Raw genomic sequence first — 25996 nt, 5'->3', positions numbered from 1 at the left:
CCTGTCCATTATCCGTGCTTTATGATTTTTATTTTTATCTCTTCCAGGGGAGAAAGGGCCTGGATTATCAGGATTCTTTCCCATTCTTCCATGAACTTAATGATCCCACACTTTGTCTCCCCTAAACTTATATGACAGTCCACTCAGGGCAGTTTCTACAACTGCTCGTTTAGACTCCATCACATGTGACCTCAGGCCTGTCACTGCATCTCCTTGGGCCTCAGCTCCCCTGAAATGTCATGAAGTGATTTTATTTCCTCCCTGTAATGCTTGTAAAATTCAATGTGAAATCTCTCTTGAAAGAAAGGTTCCATGCCTTCCCCAAATTGTTTGTAAGCCAGTGGAAAAATGATTCCAAACCTGTCTCTAATTCATACAGTCCTCAGGGGGTGAAAGTAGGAGGGAAAGGAAAATTTAAAAAACAAAGAGGCCAAAAAAAAAAAAAAAAAAGAGGCAGACACATAGAATAGGATGTGAGAAATAAGTGATAAAGTATATATATCACATATTATGTTGTATAATAGTAGCAATGTAATCAGGATGAGTTGTGGGCTCACGTGTCTATAAAAAATGGAGGTCTTATCTCAGGCTCTGCAGGTGAGAGTTTATGTAACACCTTCAAGTTAAGATAACCGCAGGAGAATGGAAAGTACTCCTTAGGAAGTGACTAATGAATGCATGACACCCTCCCCCACTCCAGGGAAAATGCGGCTCAACCACCAATTGGTGTAATTAGCACTGAAAGTGAAAAGTATTTCCCCTTTCTGTCCTCTCTTCAGTTTTGGAGCCCCTAGGCTCCTTGGCTTGGGTGCTTGCTGCCCCTTCTTTCCTTTATGAAGTTCAAGTTGCTTTGGGTCTTCCACCCTCCCCCCTTTTCAAAGGGTAACTGGGAGCCTGAATTGTGCCCTTAAGTGGCTGCACTGCATGGTCCTGGGTGAAGCTAGGAGCCAAATGTTAGTCTCTGGCTCTTTCAAATCCTCTGTTAGAATTGGTGTGATGGGTTTTTAGGGAGTTCTTTTATGATAAGTTTGAATTTGTGATTGAAAGGGCTCTTGTCTTTTTAAAAGAAGGAACCCAAAACAGAGCAGAAGCATATGATAGAGTGCATATTGCTATGGGAAAAACTGAATGAAAATTTTATTTCCTACGACACCTATTGATGAAAGAAGAGGAGAAAATAGAGGAGGAACGAAGAGGAGACAAAGCCTCAGAATGTAATTAACAATGGTGAGGAAAAATAGTGATGAAAAATAGTCACACAAAGGGTTTCTCCAAGGAGGCTGATCCCACTGACAAAAACAGCTCCACTCTGGTTTTGCGGTTTCCCTGTGATGCAGGAGAACCTTGGGGATCAGAAGCCCGGGAAGCCTCTGGTCTGAGCTTCCTGTGCAGGGTGAGAGGATGCTTTGTGATTCCCATAGAAACCAGCTGCTGTCATTGGGGATGGTGCCCAGAGGGGCTTTTGATGCCAGACTGGTTTAAAGTTTAAAAGCCAAAGTCAAGTTTCTTTGAGAAGTTCCAGCTCCAGTAGGTTTCAGAGTGCATTATTTAAAAGATGTTCTGTTAAAATTTGAGGAGCTGGCTCACATATAGTATTAATAGATAGATCCTTTACACGCTATTGAGAAATAATTGGCTGTAAAGTGTTTATTTCTTCAAATCCTAGTCTAATTGTATATCCTTTTAAATATAGTAAGAGTAAGAATAGGTCATATTTTTGTTTCCCCAATAGTGAATGCTACTTTTTAATTAAAAATATAGTTTAACTTGAACCTGTGTCTGATGGAAGCATAACTGAAGGGATCACCAAATCATAATTCAGAAAGTTCTTTACATCTTTCCTAGGTTGCAAAGTTGGCTGCACAATACAGTCACCCAGGGACCTTTGAAAAATCTTAATGTCCAGACCAACTAAAACAGAATCTAATGTGTGGCATTAGTATTTTTAAAAACTCTTCAGAGAATTGCAGTGTGCAGGGTTGAGAACCGTGGGTCTATGTGGTCTAAATGAACTCTGTAGGGTAAGTGAACCTAATGGTAATTCATATGAAGAGAACCACGTCTCTACCCAGCACCCCTTCCTGGTCCTCCTAGTGCTCTGCTGGTCCCAGTGGGGCTAAAGCTCAGTGTCCTTTCTGCCTTCTTTCCAGTGGCTTCAGATAAATGTTTACCAATTCAGTCTCGGGAATAAAAAAGCCTTGATTTGTGTCATCTGCTGATTTCTAGATTCTGTAAATACTCCCAGGGTGGTCAGTTTCACCCACCAGCAGGCTACCGCTGAGTCTAGGGCTGGGAGGGGAGGTGCCCAGTCCACTCTCACCAGCCAGTGCAAGCCAGCTCCAGACACCAGTGCCACCTTCTCAGCTTCAGATTTGCTCACCCTTTCCTCTGTGCCCGTGTGTAATACTCTGGCCTCCCTTAGAGGCAGTAGGGGTTTTGAGCCACCTAGATAAATACTTTTCTGCTTGAATGACAAAGTGACATATATGGTATTCAGGTAAGATAACACCTTCTCCAACTTGAAAAGTATAATTAACCTTTGGAAGATACCAAGGGAATGTGCCTACGGCTGGGATATCGGGCAGTTGACCTTCTGGGTTATACTCTAACCCATGAACCTAAGGTGAGTGGTCTTAGATACAGCTCCAGGCTCCTGATGTGTGAGGTTTCTGAGCCCGCAGAGTTGGGGGCCAAGCTCTCAATCAAGATAAATTCATCATGTGGACAGGGGAGCTCTTGGGAGGCAGCCTGCCAGCCTTTTCCAGTCCACTGACTCCCACCTCAAGGCAGGCTACATGCTGCTCCTTCTCTCTCCCCTCATCACAAATCACTTTCACATGCCTTTTCTCACTGAATAACTTAAACACACTTAGGAAGGCCAAGCAGGTGTAACCTTCCATCCACAGGTGAAGGATTCTGCTGAAGCTTGGAGGGGTTGAATGGAGTGATGCACCCAAGTTTGAGCAACTTGCCCAAGCTAGTAAGGGGTGGAGCTGGGACCTGAACCCAGAGCTTCTTTAAAGACTCCAACTGTAATGCTCTTCTGACACCCAGCCTTGGTCTATTATAGGCCTTCTCCACCTATGCATGGGACTGTCAGTTTAGGTAGAGGAGGAGATGAGATGAAATTAGATCCTGTCTTCCAGGCTTGTGAATTAATTCTTTGCCAGCCCTGTTTTGGAAAGCATGCTTCCTGAAATGAATGTGATCTAACATAGAACTTGTTACAGCTTGGCAGATATTAAGTTGTGGTGATACATGAATGACTTGTGTAATATGAATGTCTGATGAACTTTGGTTCCAAAATAGAATCAGGAGCAACCTCTGTTGAGAATGAGTCAAATCCAGAGAACACCTGGGACTCTAAGAAGTGGCTACAGAAATACGGCTTAAAAGCTCAGAAGCTGTCATTTTATGATGTCCTTGCTGACTGCTCCTTCCGCCATGCTGATGGAGTTGTTGATATAAAATCCAAACCGGAGAACGAGTCTGTGCAGACCAGTGCAGTAAGTGAAGTGAACCTCCGGGAGGGGCTGTGGCCTTTCCTGGGTTGGTAGGTGGGTAGGATAAGCCCTTCCTCAGACGAGAACCCAGGGAAGGACCAAGGTTGAAAGGCGGTGGCTCAGGTTTCCGTGAAGAAGGATGCCCCTTCTGTTTCCCACCTCACACTTCTCTGAATGGTGCTTCTGGGAGTGGAGATCAAGTCCAGGAATGGTTTCCAGGTATAGGTGAATGAAACAATAATTATACCTAAGTCAGAAGCTGGGCTTGTAGAAATTCAGGCATTATGAATCAGAATTACTCAGCACTTTGTCAGCAGAGAAGTCCTTTGTTCCCCCATATTGAACGGAAGTGAGAATCCACTGGTGAGTGCCCACAGCAGGCATTTCTATGGTCCTCTTGTGATGACACTGTCTTAAAGATACACTATTCTAGTGATTACCAGCCATCATTTAGTAGATTCCCAGTAAAAATAAAATCAGATTCTCTAAGGGGTTACAGCATCAGAAGGTATATACTGGAAACTTTTGAAAGCTGTAGTTTCATTGTGCCAATGGGTCTAAAAGGAATGGAGTTTCTCAAAGTGCCCAAGTCTGGCTCACAGTGGAGAGACAGTGATCTATAGTAGTGGTCCTAAACCTTAGCATGCATGAGTCAGTGGGTTTGAGGTGGAGCCCTAGAGTTTGCATTTATAACAATCCCCAAATGATGCTGAAGCTGCTGGTCCAGGGCCCACACTTTGAGAAACAGTGATGTGTAGCCCAAGACCAGAAGACTGAAAAAAGACTGAAAAAGACTATCACAATAAGAACAGAAAATTGGGATAAACTGAATACTCTATTTTGTAAAACTGAAGGAAAGCTCCTTGAGAAGGTAGTAAAAGGCCAGGTACCTACTGGAGGCAAAAGCTAAAATGCAAGCAATACGACATGCAGGTAACGGCAGCCCAGCAGCAACCCTGGAGAGGAAATGGAGGTCCTTGTCAAAGGCAGTGTCTCTTGATGTATTCTCTTAGGCTCCAATTCAGTGTCAGGATCTTCACTGAGATGTCTGTCAGGCCTACAGAGGTGAAACCCCAGTCTCTTGGACACTCCTTAAGCTGGCTGGCCACTGGCAGCACACATCGTCCTTCCCTTTGGGGCTATGCCATGTGATGTGGTTTTGCCCTCTTACTGCCTAGTGTTTACAATGGAATACAAGGAGGACAATGTAAAAATTGAATTAGAAAAATGCAGAATGGATGCAAGAATTGTTTCCTGGCTTATATACTGAGGTGCAGAGTAATTGCTACATTGCAGGGAAATCTCATTTATGGGGTTCCTCCCCCAGCACAGTTTTCTGGTTTTGTAGATATTACTGAGTAACTTTATTAGCTCAGGAAGTCATACATAACTAAATTTTCATTTTTTAAAATACATTAAGCCCTGGATATTTAAAAATATTAATCTCTGAACCTGAACATAGCTTAATATGCGCTCATGACTGTGGTTTGCTCAGCTCTGTCTCTAATACTGATTTGCTCCTTATTCTTTCTTGATAATTTTGAATGGAATTTTACAGGGACAGTTTGAAGAATTTGGCTTAAAGTGGGGAACTTTACCTCAAATTTCTTGTGCTAACAAGGAATACTACTATAGTAAAAATTGAGAATTGCACAGTACTGCCATCCTGTTTCCCAAATATTGATGAAAAGGGGACACTTTTGTTTTTAGTATTTGGGACTGGAATTACACCTACAATTGTGATAGGCATAAGGTAGACAGAAACTGAGGCTTTGATATAGGTAGGTTTGGGTCAGACTCCCTAAGTTTTTAACTATAAAAATTGATTTATAGGTGTGGATCCAGAAAACTCGTTAACACTAAGAAATACACTTCTAAAAAGGCCTTCCGACGTAGCATTTTCCAGATGGACGGACAGGTGGGAGGAAGAGCCAAGAATGCATTTCTAATTAGGAAATTTCAGGCAAAGTTTAGTATCTTGATATTTTGGGGAACTTCTGACATCACATTGCCTTCATGATTGCTTATGCTGCTTGTGCACAAAGCCAGCCCTGATGTTCAAAAGCCCATGCTGGCCTCACCATTTTATTCCTCTAACAAATATTTATTGAACCTTCACTATGTACCAGACAGGGTGGTATGGTGGGAAATGCACTGGATTTGGAGTGAGGAGACCTCAGTGCAAATGCTGCTTCTACCAGTAATTATGATGTTGAGCAAATAATTTAACCTGCTTGCAGCCTCACTCTCCACATCTGTAAAATGGGTGGTGTAAAGTCCAAATTTAAAAATGCATGTCTTAAAGCACAGTGCCTGGCACTTAGGAGATGCCCGGTAGATGTTACCTTCCTTCTTTCTTAATTATCAGCATTGTGAGTCAGAAATGAACATTTAGGAATGCCTGTATGCTTTATATACAAAGTGAATATTTGTGCTCTGATGTCACACATGAGAAAACAAAATGACAGGGCCTCCGAGAGGTTAGGCAACTCATCTGCCATCTCATGGCAGGTGGAGGCAGGGTTTGAATTCAGACCTGCTGGGCTCTCACACTCTGCTGCAGGCACCTGTATTCACATAACTTACGGTTAGTGTGTTTCCATTTGGAAGTGCAGAAGGCACAGTTGGGAAGTACCGTGCGGTGGGACTGAGAGCAGGGAGATCTCCCTTGTGACATCCTCAGGAAGCTGGTGAGAATGAGAGAGGATCTTTCTCCTCCCATCCTTGCCCTGCAGTGGAGAGGTGGCTCCCCCCTCTGCCTGCCTTGGGAGCATCTGGACTGACCTCATCGTACCCTTAATTCCTACTTATGTCACACCAGACCCCTAGATTCACATCCCTTTCTGAGCCTGCTCCATTCCTCCCTGACTCCTCAAATCCCTCCCCTGTGTCCCCTGGAACTAGAAGCCATCAGCAACCCCCTACAGCCTCATGTGCTCTTCAGTGTCCTCTTTGCCTGTTTGTCCGGGTTCTTTCTCAAGAACCCTGGTTTCACTCCCATTCTCCATGGACCTGTGGCCTGGAGGTGGGTGGGGGCCTTCTTGTTCCTCTTTGCTGTTTCTTCATTGTTCTCCTTCACTCTTCCCATGTCATCAGAATGTAGCACCCAGTGCACCTCCTGTGGCTGACACCTACTGAGCCCTAGGTCACCCTGGCAATCCTTGAAGATTATAGCTTCTGGCTCATTGTCACTGGCTTCAACTGTATTAATTCTTAGTGATGTCAATTCCATGTGGATGACCCTTCCCATACCCTGACCTTTCTTTTTTCTGATCTCTCTTCTCCAATGACTTTCTCCTCCACTGCATGACTACCACTCCTGCCATAGACGTACCCTTGACCTTTTCATTACAAATAACTGTAATCATGATCCACATAATCAGTACCAAGGGTCACCCTCTCTGGCCACTATTTGGGTCATTTCCTCTACTATTCTAATTCCAGTCTTTCCCTGTCCTCTCTACCCTTTGTGCCTCTCATACAGCCTCACCTACTTTTCTCCTGCCTTACAGTATTGCATTCTTCTGGCAAACCCAACGCTGGTGAATCCAACTTTCTGCCCTTTCTGCCTTAAACCTGTGCAGTTGACTGCAGTGAGGAAACTGGAAAAGACACACAGCCCCAGTGCCTGGTTTCACTGGGATTCATGACCTCTGACTTCAGATGGCTCTTTTATGCTGCCCAGTTATCCTACTGTGCTTTTCCAATCCACTCAGACTCTCATTCTCCAAGATGCTGACCTCAAACTTCACACACCTTCTCCTCTGTGTTAGTGCTCAGCAGTGACCGTGCTTCCCATCTCACTGAACATTGACGTGAACATCTGCCGCACATCCACAGATCCCCCAGCCTCTGCACCTGTGTGCCCTCCCCTTATTTCTTACAGGGTGGCTGAATGTCCTTGCTCTTGTCTCAGGCCAGTCCTTCCATGTGTGCACTGATCCCTGTTCCCTTGGTCATTCTCCCCCTTCCTATTCTGTATCATCATTTCTAAATCTTTCCCATCAGTACACAAACATTGTGTTATTCTTCCCATCTTAAAAATACAGTTTTTGGCGCTCATGTCTGCCTTTGGCTCTGCCTCATTCCCTTGCTCCTATTTAGAATTCCACTCCTCAACAGTTTTAAAATTCCTTCCTCCAATTCTGCCTTCTCCCCTGCTCTTTAGAACACACTCCAAAAAGGCCCGTTCTCCATAAAAACCCACTCTTTCCAGCAATACTGGAATTGCTAAATCCAGGGGTCGGTTCTCAGTCTCTTTCTTGACCTGTTGTCAACATTTAACATAGTTGGTTACTTCCTTGAAATTCTTTTGCTTGCAGTAAATATGCTGTCCTGTTTTTCCTCTTCCTTCACTGGCTATTCTTTCTCAGTCTTTGTTACTTATTTCCCATGTCCCAGCCTCTAAACACTGGAGGGCCTCAAGGTGCAGTCCTTGGGCATCTTCTCTGTCTGCATTCCTTCTGGTGACCTCATCTAGTCCTGTGTGCATGCTGGTGACTTCCAAATTTCAATCTCCAGTTCCGAGTCCTGTCCTGATCGCCACCCAATGACTTGCCGTATTACTGGATGTCTAACAGGAGTCTTGAGCCCAACGCATCAGATACTGGATCCAGATCTTTTTCTCTTCAAGGACGCTCTCCCAGAATCTTCCTCCTATCAATTTTTTGCAACTCCCTTTTTTTAGTTCTATGGGCTGAAAAACCTTAGAGTCATCCTTGACTCTTCTGTTCTCTTCTACCCACATCTGACCTCTTATTAAAGCCTGTCCATTTTATCTTCATAATTATCTGTAATTCCGAATCCGACCACTTCTTACCACCTCTGCTGCCACCCCTGGTCCATGCCCCCTAACTGACCTTCTGACACCCTGCTCTGACCTTGACCATCTACAGTCTATTCTCAACAGGGTAACCAGAGGTATCCTTTAAAATAATATAGTTTTAGAAATTCAACTTTGAAACTTAAAACTACACTTCTCTAAGAGAGTAGATTTTAAAAATTCTCATCACAAGAAAAAAAAAATATTTGTAACTATGTGTGGTGATGGGTGTTAACTAAACTTATTGTGATAATAATTTTGCAACATATACATATATGAAATCATTATGTTCTACACCTAAAACTAGTACAATGTTATATGTCAATTCTATCTTTTAAAAAATCGAGTCACTTCTCACGTTTAAGCCCTTGGACAGTTCCTTTTTCACTCAGAGGAGAAGCCAGTCAATTCCATCAGCCAGTAAGCCTACAGATCCTGCTTCCTAGCCCTCCTCATATTTCTCTCGCTTCATCTCATTTCCCTTTGTTTCTGCTACACTGGTCTTCCTAAAATTCTACAAACATGCTGGGTAAACGCTTACTTCTTGTGCTTGCTGTGTCTGTGTCCTCACACTTCCCCCAGACAGACCTCTGTTTGTCAGCATTCTGTTCTTGCTCGTATTCTTTGCTCCTATTTCGCCTTCTCTTTGAGACTTCCCCTTTTAGGTCTTAACTTGTCCCCACCCTCACCCCCAGCCCCCAGCATTCTTTGTTCTCCTTCCTTGCCTCATTTTTCTCCATCTGTCTTCATCTGATTTGCTATATAATTATTTATTATCCGGCTCTTCCCCTGAATGTGAGCTTCACAAAGGCAGGAGTTTTGTTCTTTGTTTCTGGCTTATATTGCCGGTGCCTAGAAGAGTGCCTGACATGAAGCAGTGCTTGAAGGAGTAGAGCAGAGCAGGCATAAATCCCTAAAGAGGTTGGGTGAGTGATGGAGAATGACAGACCTTTGTGTGGGAAGCCTTTGTCCTTGGCCTGTTCTGTCTGTCCCAGTACAGGACACTAGATGTGTAATGGGGCTCTTGGTTATTTTTCTATGTTTGGGGATGGGAGTAACAACAGAAAAATGTTTTGTGTGAATCTCAATTCCCACCTCTAGATGGTCTCCTTAGCCCTCCTGTCCACTGAGAACTCTTTCCTCTGCCAGAACTAGCCCAGTCATATGGCCTCAGTCCAGTGCCAGATACTAGGTGTCTAGTGCTCTGCATTACCACTTGCTGTGTGCTTGTGTTTGTGTTTGTGTTTATGTCTGTGTTTGTGTGTGCATACAGTGTCTCCTACTGGAAATATTATCTGGAACGCAGATGGGATTGTGCATGTCTTTCTGACCATCATTCATGACATCTAGGTCCCAGTACATGTTCAGTTGAACCAGAGGTAGTTGAATGATTTTACCATGGGATTGAGTGCTGAGAGCTGTGTAAGTGAGGCAGAGATGGAGGTTCCACCTGGAGACTTTTCTTTGAATGGTTTCTGAGTGGCTTTGTCCTTTCCTTAGGAGACCAACAAGAAGAAAGTCCATGCGAAATACTGCAGCAGATTTATCCATGCTCCCTGGAAGGATGGGAGCTTGGTCCATGTCTGCATGACCAAAGAGAAGTACACATGGTACAGTGAGAGAGTTCATGAAGTCCTGGCCCAGATCCAGAGGAGGTTGGTGTGTTTTCACGAGGCACATGTGGTCTAGTCTCTCCTGAAATCCAGATCTGCTTGACCTCTTGGTAAAGGCTTAGCCAGAAGAATTTTACATTGTTGGGTGCTGGATTTTGTGATTTTTAAATGTGTGTTCTGGGATGTAGTTAAGTGACTTGGACTCACTTTGATCGCTTTTTCTATGCGGCAGTCTCTTCAGTATTTTGCCCTACAGGTTCTAGTTGCCTAGGTCTTGCTGAACTATGAATTCAGTTTCAAGTAATTTTTCCATTTGCCCTGCCTCCTCCCTCAGGTTTTGCCTGCAGCCATGAACTTAATTTGCCTCCTGAGCCTCGACTGCAGAAGCAGTCCTGCTCATACAGCCACCTGGCACTTGTTTATTGTAGGGATCTGGGGTTGAACAATATCTGCTTGATACTGTTCAAGAGTTTCAGTGAAGCTTCAGGAATGTGCCGACTTGACTAACTTGACTGCAGTCAGTAGGGTTAGAGAAACAAATGGTCTGAAGTCAGAGCTGAGGGCTTCAAACTATCAAATCACTCGAAGTCATTTACTTTTGGCTTTGGAACCCAGTATTGGATTTGTATTTCTGTCCTGTTGATTTTCCTAGTTCTGTTTTTCTTAGATTAATGCTGGATATTCAGGGTTGGCGGTGATGAGGGGAGCCGGCCCAAACATAGGCATTTCCGTAGAAAACCCTCTGAAGCAGTAATCCATTCACAGAGGACTATGCATATACAATTAGCCCAGTTGTATCATTAAGTTCTTGGGAGGATGCTCTTGTTGCCCGTAGGCTCTAAATGTTCACTTCCAACCTATTTCCTGCCTAGGATTAAATGGCTACAGAATGGGAGTCAAATCCTCTTTGGACAAGTGTGTAATGATTGTGTCTACATTCTCATTGATACCTCCCACTCAATGAAGAGCAAGCTGGATTTGGTGAAGGACAAGATCATCCAGTTTGTGCAGGTTAGTCAGAACTGTCAGGTTCATGGATGTGACGGCCTGCTTTTCATGAATGCATCTCCACCCATCATCACCTGCAGAAGTTTTGAGAGCTACTCAGGTGAGGTTTCCACTAAAAAATCCACAGGAAAGCCACGTTTGCCAGTTAGAGAAGCATCAGTTCTCCTTTGCAAGCAAACCCTTCCTTAGGTGGGTCCTTTCTGTATCTATGTCCATACTTCAGGTTTCCTCTATCCTGAAATCCGTAGTGTGCACACACCCCACCCACCTGCCACCATTGTTTTCCAGAATCTCTTCAGTTCAGCGTTTTTATTTGAATTTCCAGTGTTTCAATTATCTGTGGTGTGCACTGGCCCCAGAATTGATATGTGGGAGGAGCATAAGCTGATGGTTAGGAGCTTCCAGTGTTCTGCCTGTACTGAGTCATGGGGCTGGAAGCAGATGGCTTCAATTTCCTAATGCCTACTTTCCACACCCATATATGGATAACACAGTACTGTTGAGTTAGTAGTAGTGATGTGAGTTTTAATCACAGAAAACAATTGTAGGGAGTGTTAGCAAATACAAAATACAGTTTTTAATTTGAAAAACTATTGGAGAAATATGGACTAATGGAAGGCAAGTGAATAGACATGTAATTGAGTAACAGTCTTACCAAAAAGGTGATTGAACTGATGACACCATTTTGGATTTCTCTTCTTTAAGCAGATCGCCCTTACTGTGCTTATTCATATAACATTAATGCTGTATTAAAGACAACATTTAACATCACAGTATAAATATAAACATACACATATATGATGTATATGTAACATATATTCACACATTTGTAAAGGTTTAACATCCAAATTGTGTATAAATTTTATTTAATACCTTTTTTATTAGAAAAGATTTTTCCTTTTGAATGTAATTTTTAGCTTCTGGACCTGAACATAGATATCATAGCAATTAAAGTTTATCAAACTGTGACCTGTCCTAATCTTTTCTTACATTTGATTGGTTTTATGGTTAAATAGTAATTTTTTCTTACAGGAACAGCTGAAATATAAAAGGAAATTCAATTTTGTACAATTTGATGCTCAAGCAGTTGCTTGGCAGGAGAAGCTTGTAGAAATCAATGAAGACAATTTGAAAGGGGCTCAGTCCTGGGTTAGAGACATAAAGGTAAGAGGGAGGCTGAGTCTGGGAGGAGGAAGCTGGCGTGATCACCTGCTGTTTAGGAAGCAAATGCTTGAGAAAGTGCTCTGCCCGTGAAGGCAGGGGCTTCACGCAGACGCTGGTTTTATTTGCTATGGTCACATTAATCCAGTCTCATTAGTCAACACTTTAATGTTTAGACAAGCCTCTATTCACAGCATATCATTTCGAGATCTGCTTGTGGCAGCCCCTTATGAAAACTTCAAAATACTATTTTTTTGTACTCAAACATCCAAATGTATTCCTTCTGAAACCTCATTTTTATTTCAAGTGATCTATTGCAGTTATTCCAAACAATGGGCTTTGTTCAAAAGTAGTGAACTTGTGGAAACATAGAGTACAGTGTGAGCGATTAGAGCGAGAGTAGGGAGAGAGAAGGGGCAGCAGGAGACAGTAAGAAGGTAGATAATTTCTTCAGGTCTGCCTTTCACTCAGAGAACTTTAAAGCCGTTGCTTTTGGCATTTACCCAAACTACTGGGAAGAATTTCCCTTTCCTTGTATTTTCTCTTTTCTTGAACTTATCTTCATTTTAAAAGTTATTTTTCCAGAACCGTATAGTATTCCAGATATTTGAGATATATGAAAATTGAGATTAAAGGCTCTTCTTAGAAAGTCAACTATTGAAAACAAACATCTTTAAAATAGTTCATTGCCTGAGTTTTGGGTCCCAAATTTGACGGAAACCACAAAGGGACATTAAGTGGAGCTCCTGGAATATTAACAATGCAAGGCTTGTGCTGTCGTTGGGATGTTCTAGATTCCTTGGGATTTGATTTTTTTTTAATGGGAGAAGGAAGAAATCTGTTCTATAAGAAATAATAATACCTATAAGATTTTGACTTAATTAGCCACCTTATCCTGGGAAAGAGTATTAAATTCATCCCCACCCTATTAGATTTCCAGGACTAACCAATGAAGTTACTTGGGACATATGTGCTTTCCTTTTACACTCTATAGGTAACGGGAGATATCTTGTTAATTCAAAACCCACTAATAGAGGGTTTTTGGTAAAAAGGTATTATATATGTAATCTTGTTAGAAAAAAACATCAGGTGCTGCTTTATATAAAAATAAGCAGTGAATAGAGTCAGCCCTCTAAAGGACTAAAAATATAACTCCAATCATTCTTTATATGATTCTGTTCTCTTCAAAAATCTTCACTGAAGCTCTCTTGCTTGCTTGCTGAATGTGAAAATTTCATTTACAAGGAGACCAGATTTCCGTATCATTCTTTCGATTGCTTTGGTCCAGGAATCAACCCAGTAAATTCAGGACACCGCTCGGATGTTCTGAGCCTGCTGTGTGCAGGTGTCAAGGAGCAGCAGTTCCCCAACAGGCACAGCCAGCCCTGAGTCAGAGAAGCACAACCTGGCGTGTGCCTGCCTAGTCTTTGGGGGGAGGGTCTGGCCCAAGGCTGCTGGGGGAGCAGAGAGGGAGGCGGCACTGACTCCCACCCATCTTTCCCACGGTTCTCAGGCTGGCTGTCTCCCCGCTTTCCCACCATCTTTTCAATATACCCTGGGCAGTGGGCTTGTCAACAGAAGGCTGTTGAGATCCATGGACTCAGAGAGAAGAGTTGTTCTGTTTACCATCTGCATAACATTCCTGCTGCCCAAATGCAGTAGTTTTGGGTGTATATATCTATATAACTTATTAAACTTTTTAATTTGGAATAATTTTAAACTCATGAGAGAGTTGCAGAAATAGTACAGAGTTCCTATATACCCTTCACCCTGCTTCCCCTAATGTTAACATCTGACATTACCATAGCACAGTTATCAAGACCAAGAAAATCACATTGATATTATTAACTAAATCACAGACTTCATTCAGAGTTCATTAATTTTTCCACTAATGTCCCTGTTAATGTTCCAAGATTCCATCCAGATCCCACACTGAACTTAATTGGGGTCTTTCTAGTCCCATCCATCTCTGACAATAATTCCTTGTCTTTCATGACCTCAACACTTTTGACGAGTATTGGTCCAATATTTTGTAGAACGTCCTTCAATTTGGTTTTGTCTACTGTTTTCTCATGATTACATTGGGGTCACGGGTTTGGGGGAAGCATACCTCAGTGGTGATAGATGCTTCTCAGTGCATCACATTGAATGGTACATGGTGTTGAACTGCTTTAATATCAGTGATGTTAACTTTGATCACTTGAGTAAGGTGGCATCTGCCAGATTTCCCCCCTCTTAAGTTACTGTTTTTCCCTTTATAAATACGAGATATTTTGGAGGAGATACCTTGTGGCAATGCAAATATCTTTTGTTCCTTAAACTTTCACTGACTGATTTTAACATTCAGCGATGGATCTTTCCTACTGCAATTATTACTGCACTGTTCTAATGATGACTTTCTACTTCCTTCATTCCTTTTATATTTGTTGAAATTCTTCTATAAGAAGAGTTGCCTCTTTCCCCCCTTTTATTTATTCATTCAGTCATATATTTATTTCATTTATGGATATTTATTTTACTCTTTGAGTTATAATCCAATCCTATTGTTCATTTTGTTACTAAAATTGTTCCTACTCTGGCCATTGGGAACTTTTTCAAGATGCCTTGTGTGATCTTTAACATACATTCACCTTTTTTCTTTAACACTTCCTTACTTTCTGGCACTACAGGACATTCCATGATCATCTGTAGTTTCCCAGGTTCAACCCAGGACACAATTGTTAGTTTTTATGGTAGTTACATGTTTAATGTTTAAGAAAATTGTCAGTTTTCCAGAGTGACTACCACTTTATTTCCATACCATCAGTGTATTAGTGATCCAGTTTCTCTGCATCCCTGCCATCCTTGGTGTTGTCATTCTTTTTATTTTTAGCCTTTCTAGTAGGTTTGTAGTGACATCTCCTGTGGTTTTCATTTGCATTTATTTCCATTATGATGAATGATAATGGATATCTTACATGCTTATTTTCTATCTGTATACTTTCTTCAGTCATATATCTCTTCATGTTTGTGTTAGGATTGGAGTGTTGGGTTTTTTTTTTACTGTTGAGTTTTGGGTGCTCTTCTCATATTCTAGGTATTACTCCTTTGTCAGCTTTGTGGTTTGTTATGCTTCTCCCAGGCTGTAGCTTGTCATTTTACTCTCTTAACAGTTCTTTAACAGAGCACAAGCTTTTCATTTTAACTTCAGTTTATCAGTTTTTCCTTTTATGGCCTAGATCCTAAGGATTTTTCTCATGTTTTCTCCAAAAGTTTTATAGTTTTGTATTTTATACTTAAGTTCATGATCTTTTTGAGATAATTTTTACGTAAATTAACCATAGGCTGAGGTTCTTTTTTTTTTTTTTTTGCCTGTGGGCATCCAGTTGCTGCAGCTGCACTTGTTGAAAGGCAGTCTCTTTTTCACTGAATTGTTTTTTCATCTCTGTCAAAAATCAATTGGGTATATTTGTGTGGGTCTGTTTCTGGGTTATCTATTCTGTTCAATTAGTCTATGTATCTATCCCTCCACTAGTACCACACAGTCTTGGTTGCTGTAACCAAAGAAGTCTTGAACTCAAGTGGACTGATTTTTCCACTTTATTCTTCTTTTGTGTAATTGTCTTAGTTATGCTAGTTCCATTGTCTTTCCATATAAATTTTAGAATGATCTTGTATATATCTATAAAATGTCTTGGTTTTTTAAAATAGGAATTGTGTTTAACCTGTGTATAAATTTGGGAAATTTGGTATTTTAATTATGTTGAATCTCCCAATTCATGAACCTGGTTTATCTCTCCCTTTATTTAAATCTTTTATTTCTTTCATCAGTGTTGTATAGTTTTCAGCATACAAATCCTGCACATGTCTTACTAATAAGTTTTGTGGGGGTGATTGTAAATGGGTATTGTATTTTTTAATTTTGATATCTGTGTGTTCACAGTATATAGAAATACAAGTAATTTTTGTGTATTTATCTTGTATCCTGTGCCCTTTTTGGATTCAAATATTTCTGCAAGGAGTTTTTTTAAAAAAAGATTGCTTTAATTTTGTAAGTTTTTATGGTTGCTTTTCATCCAGTTGTGGAAGTTTCCCTCTGTTCCTATTTTTCTCTGAGTTTCTGTTATCACTGGGCATTGAATTTCATCAAATGCATTTTCTGTGTTGATTGATGTGCTCATGGGTCTTTCCTTCTTTAGCCTGTTAATATGGTGAATTACATTGATTTGCTAATATGAACCACACTTGCATCCCTGAATAAACTTCATTTGGTCACTGTGTATAATTCAACCTATATATTGTTAAATTTTTTCTGTTAATATTTTGTTAAAGATTTTTATATGTCTATATTAATAGTAGATATTGGTCTATAGGGGTTTTTTTGGCATTGTCTTTGGTTTTGATATCAGGATAATGCTAGTTTTATAACATGGAGTGGACAGTGTTTCTCTTTTGCTTTCTGGCATAAATTGTGTAGAATTATAGAATTTTTAACTGCTAGAATTTTCCAATGAAACTATCTAGGATAAAGATTTCTTTCTGGGGGACTTTAAAATATGACTTTAATATTAATAATAGTAAAAGGCCATTAAAATTATCTGTTTTCATATTAGGTGAGTTGTGGTAATTTGTATCTAAGTGGTCAAATTTGTGTGTATAGAATTATTTGTAGAATTCCCTTATTATTCTTTTGATGTTTGTAGGCTCTATAGTGACATATCTCCTATTTCATCCCTGATAAAAAACTATTTGTATCTGTTCAGTCTTTTCTCTCTGTCAGTCTTAACTAGATTCTGGTTTGGCAATTTTATTGATCTTCTACAAGAAACAGTTGTCTTTCTCTACTTTTCTGCTTCCCATCTCATTGACTTATTACCTTTTCATTATTATTTCCTTCCTTTTGCTCATATTAGATTTACTTTGCTCTCCTCTAACTGGATTCCTGAGGTGAGAATGTAGATTATTTATTTGACTTTACCTTTTTTCTAATATATGCAGTTAGTGTTATAAAAATTTCCCTTTATCACTGGCTTACCTGTGCCCTACAAATTTTGATGTATTTTAATGGATTCCTTTGGGGTTTGCTCAGCATCTTGAATCTATATATTTATATATCTTGCCAAATTTTGGGAGAGTCAGGCATTATGTCTTCAGGTACTTTTGCAGCCCCATGTCTTTTCAGAATCCTGTCTTTTCAGGAGTCTTATAACACAAACATTAAATCTTTTGTTATAGTCCCCAAAATATCTAAGCCTCTGTTTGTTGCTTTCTTCAACTGTTTTTTCTTTATTGCTCAAATTATGTAATTTCTGTTTTTCTATCTTCCATTTCACTGATTTCTTCCTCTGTCCTTTTCGTTCTGCTGTTCAGCTCTACTGAGTTTAAAGGTTTTGGTTATTGTGTTTTTAAATTCTGAGAGTTCCATTTGGTTCTCCTCTATATCTTTTATTTCTTTGCTGAAACTTTCTATTTATTTTCTGATGCTTTCTAGTTTTCAAGCTTGTTGATAAACTGCTAGTTGAAGCATTTTTCTCACAACTGTTCTAAAATCTTTGTTAAATAATTCTAAAATCTCTGTCATCTCAGTGTTGGTGTCTACTATCTTTCATTCAGGTTGAGATCTTCCTGGTTCTGGTATGGTAGTTCTGGTATTGGAGTGATGGAGTGATTTGGAATTGATCCTAGACATTTCTGTTTTATGTGGTGAGCCTCTGGATATTATTCAAACCTCCTATTCAGTTGGCTTTTCTGACACTGCTCTGTCAGGGGATGGGTAGACCCTGCCTCATTACAGCCAGGTGGAGGTTGAAGTTCAGGTTCCTGGCTCGAACTCTGAGGGGAAAGAGCACCTTGTTCCTTGTTCCTGCTGGGTGGGAGTGGACACCATGGGGCGCGGAGGACTTGCTACAGTTTGTGCGGGATGAAAGTCTTGGCTCATTACTTAGTTTTCTCTGACTCCACCCTGGTAAAAGTGTTACTTTATTTTATTTATCTTATTTGGTATTCTCTGACCTTCTTGGATCCATGGGTTTGTGTCTGTCAAAAGGTTTTTGGAAAATTCTCAGCCATTCATTTTCCAAATATTTCTTCTATCCTGTTTTCTCTCTTCTCCTGCGTTTCTAATTATGCATTGTCAGACCATTTGATATTGTTCCACAGCCCTTTGATGCTCTTTTCTGTTCTGATTTACTCTTTTTTTCCTCTTTGTACTCATTTGTATTACTATGTTTTTTATTTTTAGCATTTTAATTTATTTCTGAAGGTTGCCATCTCTCTTCTGAAATTATTCACCTGGCTTTGAGTGTTGTTCACCTTTACCATTAGAGGTTTTATTGTACTAATCACAGTTATTTTTAATTTTCTGTCAAATAGTTTCAGCATCTATATCATATCTGAGTTTGTTTCTGAGTAGTACTTTTGTCTCCTAGTAGTATATGGTTTATTCTCTTTTAAGTATGCTTATTTTTTTGTTAAAAGTTGGACATCATGTGTAATGATATATAGAGACTGAGATAATTACTTTTTCTGCCTAGAAATGAACATGCCTTTCTTTTTGGGGAGCAAGCAGGGGTAGGTTAAAATCTAATCAGGAGCTGGGCTGGGTTTCAGGTTGGTTTGTTATTGTCACCATCAGAGTCCCATACCCCAAATACTTATAGTGATACTTTGTGTTAAGGTGGGGAAATGATACACCAGAGAATTGTTTCTCAAAGTCCCCTCTACCCTCAGATGTTTATTTTTCCTTTATAGGGGGCCTCAGAGAGAACTCATGTCATGAATGTTTGTAGGGGAATGGGTGTTCTCTGAATGAACCTCAGTTCTACAGACATTGGTGTCTCAGGGCTGTGGCCTGCTCAGTACCTGTGAACCCAGAACCTAGCTCTGCTCCTCCCCAGGTGTGGAGGGTTTGTCCCCCACCCTCATCCTGGATTTTCTCCAATGCCACAAGAGTGATTGTGTTTGTTGCCCTGCCCCCTCCGACGCCCCGACTCCCCCATGTAAATTAAGGCCTTTGTCCTGTGTGAGGTGAAGAAGGGTCCCTGTGGAGATTCCTGTATTGCTGTTCCTCTTCCCCAATTCTGCACCATGAAAGAGACTTTCTTAGGGCTCTCCCAGTCTTTAGTGTGAGCACCCTGTGGCATTTGTAGTGAAAAAACCCTCAAGAGAGCACCAACTCCGCCTGTGTCTGGGACCTGTGGACCTTACCCTCTCACCATATATACCTGCCCAGCCTCTACCAAGCCACCCGTCACCATCCCGGAAAGCCAGGGCCTGCCCCTTGGCTGACTGCGGGTGCCTGACCCTTCTCAGATGCGGGGCCTGGTTACTGCCCTATGACCTGAGCACTCTGAAGGGCATAACCAAAGTCATGTACTTGCTGTTTGTCTGGATTTTTTTGGTTATAAGTTTTGGCGTGACACCCTTGCCAGTGCTCTCCATCCCTGGGCAGAAACTGCAGGGGTTTTAAAAATTTACAGTTTCTTTGCTTTACACCCAAATTGCTAATGATACCACACTCACGTTTGCCAAATATTGGGCATCGTGAATAAATCCTGGCATGAAACAAACATGATCCCTGCCAAGGCGGATTCAGGCTGCATGTGGAAACTCTGTTGACAACTGAATGAACAGTAACTGAGTTTGTGTCTCCCACAGAAACAAAGACAAAATTGCATTAAGAGCTACATTGTCAGGACAGGAAATCCATAGTCCTGGCTTCTAGCAGTTCTGGGTCTGTCTGTATAGGGACTTTTATGGCACACCCAAGGAATTGCTGGGCTTAAATTATTATCTCAGTATAATTTAAGTTTATCTTTTATTTCACAAGTACTTCTCTTCTTTCTTTCTTTTTTTTTTTTTTGGAAATAGAAAATAAATGACTTGTTTGTGAGATCTTTTCTGAGTTTCGAGTTACGTGGTTGGTCTCTCTCTTTCTTTTCTACAGATTGGAAGTTCCACAAACACCCTGAATGCCCTTCAAATTGCTTTTGCTGATAAAGAAACACAAGCAATCTACCTTTTGACAGATGGGAGACCTGATCAGGTACTTAGCAAAGTGGGAACAAAGAGGGACTCACCAATACCCTGAAGATGCATGCTAAGAATAGGTTTGCAGGACCTTTCAGCTGCCCTCAAAAAGCTGTTGAGAGAGATTTCCTTGACTTAGGGTCCCAGGACTGAGGTGAGAAAATACACTGAGGAATTCCTTTGTCTGCTAAAGCACTGAGGAGAATATATTTGACAGCCAGTTCTGTCTGGTTAATGTGACACACCCGTTGACCTGGAGGCCAACCCCATGAAAAGGGATACCCACCTTCCACTAATGACTGGTTTATGTTTCCTGACAAACCAAGAGGGCAGAGGTCCCTTTTGATTTTTTTCCTTTGGGGACTCGAATCCAAACATGTCACTGCACAGCGTCATTGGTTTTACCCCAAATTTTAATTTAATAATCATTTAAACAAAAGCATGCCTTTCTAGTGAAACGTTCTTTGTGTTGTTTAGCCTGACTGAAAAACATTTGAAAAGTTTCAGTGGAGTCCGTTCATCTTCTTTTGAGCTTTGTGAATGAAAGACTAATGCTCTAGGCATGAAGTAAATATATGGATTTGCAGGCCAGTACAACGTAAATTAACTGCTAAAGCGAATTAGTATCATCTTGCATCCTTCATTGTGAAGTGTTTGCATGTGAACACTGCTAGGCAAATATTGTAAAACACCCTGTGTCAAATGGCCCACGGCTTCACTAGTAAAGCAACTGGCTTTTGCTGCAGTATTAGATTTTGTATGTAAAGTGAAGCTTTATTTTGAATGATTTTCCTATCAACTTCACTATTCTTTCTATTGAGAAGCAATTTGTTGTGCCTTGTTTATGTTCCATATGTGGTGCCAGGTTTGAAGTTACAAAGATGAATAATAGCAGCACTGCTTTAGGGAAGCTTATGCTCTGCAAGATGTGCTAGACACAGAAGTTAACTGACACAATCCAAGGAGTGGTGTTACCTGTGCGGTGAGATGTCTGGGAGAACAGGGTGCTGAATTCTGCTGTGCAAGTTGGAGGGGAGGAAAGAAGGTCCCACCGAGGAGAGGACATTTGAGCTGTGTCTGGAAAGAGGAGAAGGAATTTTCTAACAAGGAGATTGCTGGTATCCTGGACAGAAGGAACAGTGGTGTGGAAATGTGGGCTGCTCAGAGAAACAACATGAGAGCGAGGACCATGGTGGCCGCTGTCAGGCCTGAGGCACGGAAGCTAGGATGGGGAGATTGGGAAGGCCCTCGACTGCCACGTGGACAAAGTGGGCTTTGCTGCCGAGGGGGCTCTCAGAGGAGCAGATGGCTGCATCCACCTGTATTTTATCCACCTCAGGCAGCAGCATCAGAAATAGGGATGAGGGAACTCTCTTCAGGGTTGATAGAAGTAACCTCAGAAGACCAGTTTGGGAGCAGAGGAGGGCAGAGGGAGGAGAAGGTAGGAGCAAGACAGAAAGGAGTCAAGATGACTGATGTCTGGTTTATGATGATTATGTTATTAACTGACTTAAATTTAAAAATAAGAAGGAGCAAGCTTGGGAGTTGCTGAAGGAAGAAGCTGAGTTTGAGCAGCTGAAGTCCATGGATGTTAGAAGCCCCTAGAAATATGGGGCTGGTGTTTGGGGAAGATGTGGGCTGGAGATTCTGATTTGACTGTCATCTGGACAAATGAGTCTTTCTTTTTAATAAACTTTATTGTTTATACTCTAGGCAATTTAGAAAATACAGATAAGCATATTAACATAAAAAAAGAAAATGTGTGTAATTCATAATTCAATTTTTTGTTCTCCATTTGTGTTCTAATATATCCAATTTTTCCAAGTCATGAGAAATTCTCCAAAACATCATTCTCTCAATGACTGCATCATATTCCATTTATTTAATATCCATAGATTGAATAAAACTTCTACCTTAGACATAAATTTGGCTTATTTAATTTTTGAATAGTAATACATTCATGTGGTACAAATTGCTAAGGTACAGAAGGGTATGTATATAGAGAAAATTCTCCCTCCCACCTCTTGTTCACCAGCTGAGAGGCAGTGTATGTTACCAGTTTCTGGTATCCTTTTTCAGAGATTGTTATACAAGCAGAAATATAAATGTATTTATATACATTCCCTTTTAAAAATATATAAAGGATATGTGTTAGGTAGATGATTCTATACCTTTATTAACAAAACAATATACTTTGGAAATTGCTTAATATCATTTCATAAAGAGCTTCCTCATTTTTTGAATAGCTGCCTAGTATTCCATCACAGAACTATTAATTTTTTTATTGAAGTATCATTGATACACAATCTTATATTGGTTTAAATTACACAACACAGTGGGGTTAGCAGTTATCCATATTATTAAATCCTCACCCCCAGTAGTGTAGTTACTATCTGTCAACACAGGAAGATGTTACAGAATCATTGGCTGTATTCTCCATGCTGTTCTGTCATCCCTGTGGCCAACTTATATTATGATGGAGAATTTTTGTGCCCCTCCCCCTAGTAACCACTCCCCATAATCACTTCTCAGTGTCTGTGAGTCTACTGCTATTTTGTTCATTTTTTTTTCTTTTGTTTTTAGATTCCACAAACAAGCAAAATCATATTGTATTTGTCTTTCTCTGCCTGGCTCATTTCACTTAGCATAATACCCTCTAGGTCCATCCATGTTGTCACAAAATGGCAGGGTTTCTTTCTTTTTTATGGTTGAATAATATTCCATGATATATATATTTCACATCTTCTTTATCCATTCATCTATTGATGGACACTTTGGTTGCTTCCCTATCTTGGCTATTGTAAATAATACAGCTTAAACATAAGGGTGCTTATATCTTTCCAAATCAGGGATGTTGTTTTCTTTGGGTAAATTCCTAGAAGTGGAATTACTGGGTCATACGGTATTTCTATTTTTTGAGGAACATCCATATGGTTTTCCACAGTGGCTGCACCAATTTATATTCCAACCTACAGTGTAGGAGGGTTCCCTTTTCTCTATATCCTCTCCAACACTTGTTACTTCTTTTTTTTTTATTAAGGTATCATTGATATACACTCCTATGAAGGTTTCACAAGAAAAACAATTTGGTTGCTACATTCACCCATACTGAGTCCTCCCCATACCCCATTGCAGTCACTGTCCATCAGTGTAGTAAGATGCCACCGAGTCACTAGTCTTCTCTGTGCTACACTGTCTTCCCCATGACCCTCCACACACACCATGTGAACTAATCATAATACCCCTCAATCCCCTTCTCCCTCCCCTCCCACCCGCCCTTCCTCACCCCTCCACTTTGGTAACCGCTAGTCCCTTCTTGGAGTCAGTGAGTCTGCCGCTATTTTGTTTCTTCAATTTTGCTTCTTTGTTATACTTAACAAATGAGGGAAATCATTTGGTATTTGTCTTCCTCTGCCTGACTTATTTCACTGAGCATAATACCCTCTAGCTCCATCTATGATATGGCAAACCAGCACTTGTTATTTCTTGTCTTTTGGATAGTGGCCATTCTAATTGGTGTGAGATGATATCTCATTGTGGTTTTGATTTGCATTTCACTGATTAGTGATGTTGAACATTTTTTCATGTGTCCATTGGCCATCTGTGTGTCTTTTTTGGAAAAATGTCTATTCAGGTCCTCTGCTTATTTTTAATTAGATCATAATTTCTCTTTTGGTGTTGTATGAGTTCTTTATATATTTTGTATGTTAACCCCTTATTGGATAAATCATTTATGAACATATTCTCCCATACTGTAGGTTGCCTTTTTGTTTTGTTGATGGTATCCTTGCTGGATAGAAGTTTTCACTTGGATGTAGCCCACATGTTTATTTTTTATTTTGTTTCCCTTGCCCAAGGAGATGTGTCCAGTAAAAAATTGCTCATGCTTGTGTTCAAGAGATTTTTGCCTATGTTTTCTTCTAAGACTTTTATAGTTTCATGTCTTATGTTTAGGTCTATGATTCATTTAGTTTACTTTTGTATATGGAGTTAGATAGTAACCCAGTTTCATTCTCTGGCATGTGGCTGTCCAGTTTTCCTAAGTCCAGTTATTTAAAAAGCTGTCTTTTTCCCATTGTATATTCACATCTCCTTTGTCATTTATTAATTGACCATATATATTTGGGTTTATATCTGGGCTCTCTATTCTGTTCCATTGACCTGTGGGTCTGTTCTTGTGCCAGTACCAAATTGTTTTGATTACTGTAGCTTGTAGTATGGCTTGAAGTCAGGGAGCATAAACCCCAACTTTGTTCTTATTTCTCAGGATTGCTTTAGCTATTCAGGGTTCTCTTGGTTGCATATGAATTTTAAGATTATTTGTTCAAGTTCATTGAAAAATGCTGTTGGTATTTTGATAGTTATTGCATTGAATATGTAAATTGCTTTGGGCAGGATGGCCATTTTTACAGTATTAATTCTTCCTATCAGTGAACATGGGATAGATTTCCATTTGTGTCCTCTTTAATTTCTCTCATGAGTATCTTATAGTTTTCAGAGTCTTTCACCTTTGGGTCTTTCACCTCCTTGGTTAAGTTTATTCCTAGGTATTTTATTATATCTGATGCAATTATAAATGGAATTGTTTTCCTGATTTCTCTTTCTGCTAGTTTGTTGTTAATATATAGGAATGCAACAGATTTCTGTGTATTAATTTTGTATCTTGCAACTTTGCTGAATCCAGTTATTAGTTCTAATAGTTTTTTGATGGAGTATGTGATTTTCTAAATATAGTATCATGTCATCTGAAAATAGTGACAGTTTTATTTCTTCCTTCCTTACCAATTTAGATGCCTTTGATCTCTTTCTCTTATCTAAATTGCTGTGGCTAGGACCTCTAGTACTATGTTGAATAAAAGTTGTCCATCACACAACTATTTAGCCATGTCCCCTAGAGACAGAGATTTAAATTATTTTCAGTCTTTCTGTTATGCATGATGTTGCAAAAGTAACTGCATACATATACATTTTGCATATGTATGAGTTTATTTGTAGTGTAAATTCTGAGAAGTAGACTCAGTCAAAAGTTATACATTTTGACAGATCCTGCCAAATAGTCCCCAAAGAGGATGTACCAAGTAACACTCCTGCTAGCAATATATTGAGAAAGAGTCTTGATCTGCAGTCTATCATAGATTTCTGAGGGTCTAGAATCTCCTAATAATATATGCAAAATGCATTCATACATTTCTCTGGGGAGATCAGTAGCTTTCACCAGATTCTCAGAGAGTCTGTGATTTCCTTAAAGATAAAGACAAGACTAGGGAATCAGAAATATAGAACTTACCCCCAAATAATTTATGAACAATTATGTAGGCATTTCATATTCATATCTGCCTTTTCCCCATATGCAATCTATCTATTTTGCATTACCCCTCAGATTCTCTCAAAGAAGTATAGATATTTGATGCTCATGTTCTATGTTGAGGACATTAAGATGTACATTTTAATCTCCACTTGTTTGTGAATTTTCACTGACTTTGTAGGACCTGAATATGTAAGGTCAATGTTGTTATTCTAAGTACTCACCAGAATTTTCTTCTTGGATGAACAGATGGAAATGCTGTTCAAGATTCAATTCCATGGACATCAGCTTTCTGCTTGTTTATTAGATGTCCAGAGTCATATAGCAAGACAAGTCTTTAATCAAGTTAAAAGGGTTCTAGTAATATTACTCTTCATTAAAATGGAATCCATAGGTGGGTTATGATAATATTAATCTTCATTAAAAGGGAATCCATAGGTATCCTTTGGTGAGTATCTGTATGTGTGAATGGACCCAGACCCTGCAAGGCCTCTGTCAGGAGCAGCCCAGCATATCTTTCTGGTCATTTGGGGACTTCTTAGAAGTTAGGGACTCACCCCAGCAGGAAACAAGAAAG

The 25996-nt window shown here is 40.2% G+C and overlaps 1 protein-coding gene across 2 annotated transcripts in view; it reads left to right on the top strand.

The window, feature by feature from the left end:
• Nucleotides 1-25996, top strand: part of VWA3B (von Willebrand factor A domain containing 3B) — a 212119-nt gene that overhangs the window by 94496 nt on the left and 91627 nt on the right. For both annotated transcript variants that reach the window (XM_036880051.2, XM_057496959.1), the window contains exons 9-13: nucleotides 3310-3506; nucleotides 9826-9980; nucleotides 10811-10949; nucleotides 11979-12110; nucleotides 20032-20130. In XM_036880051.2, coding sequence (XP_036735946.2) covers nucleotides 3310-3506; nucleotides 9826-9980; nucleotides 10811-10949; nucleotides 11979-12110; nucleotides 20032-20130 — 722 coding nt within the window. The remainder of the gene's footprint in view (nucleotides 1-3309; nucleotides 3507-9825; nucleotides 9981-10810; nucleotides 10950-11978; nucleotides 12111-20031; nucleotides 20131-25996) is intronic.

This window comes from Manis pentadactyla, chromosome 2 (assembly GCF_030020395.1).
Source record: "Manis pentadactyla isolate mManPen7 chromosome 2, mManPen7.hap1, whole genome shotgun sequence".
NCBI lineage: Eukaryota > Metazoa > Chordata > Mammalia > Pholidota > Manidae > Manis > Manis pentadactyla.
This window is presented reverse-complemented; position numbering and strand designations above follow the sequence as displayed.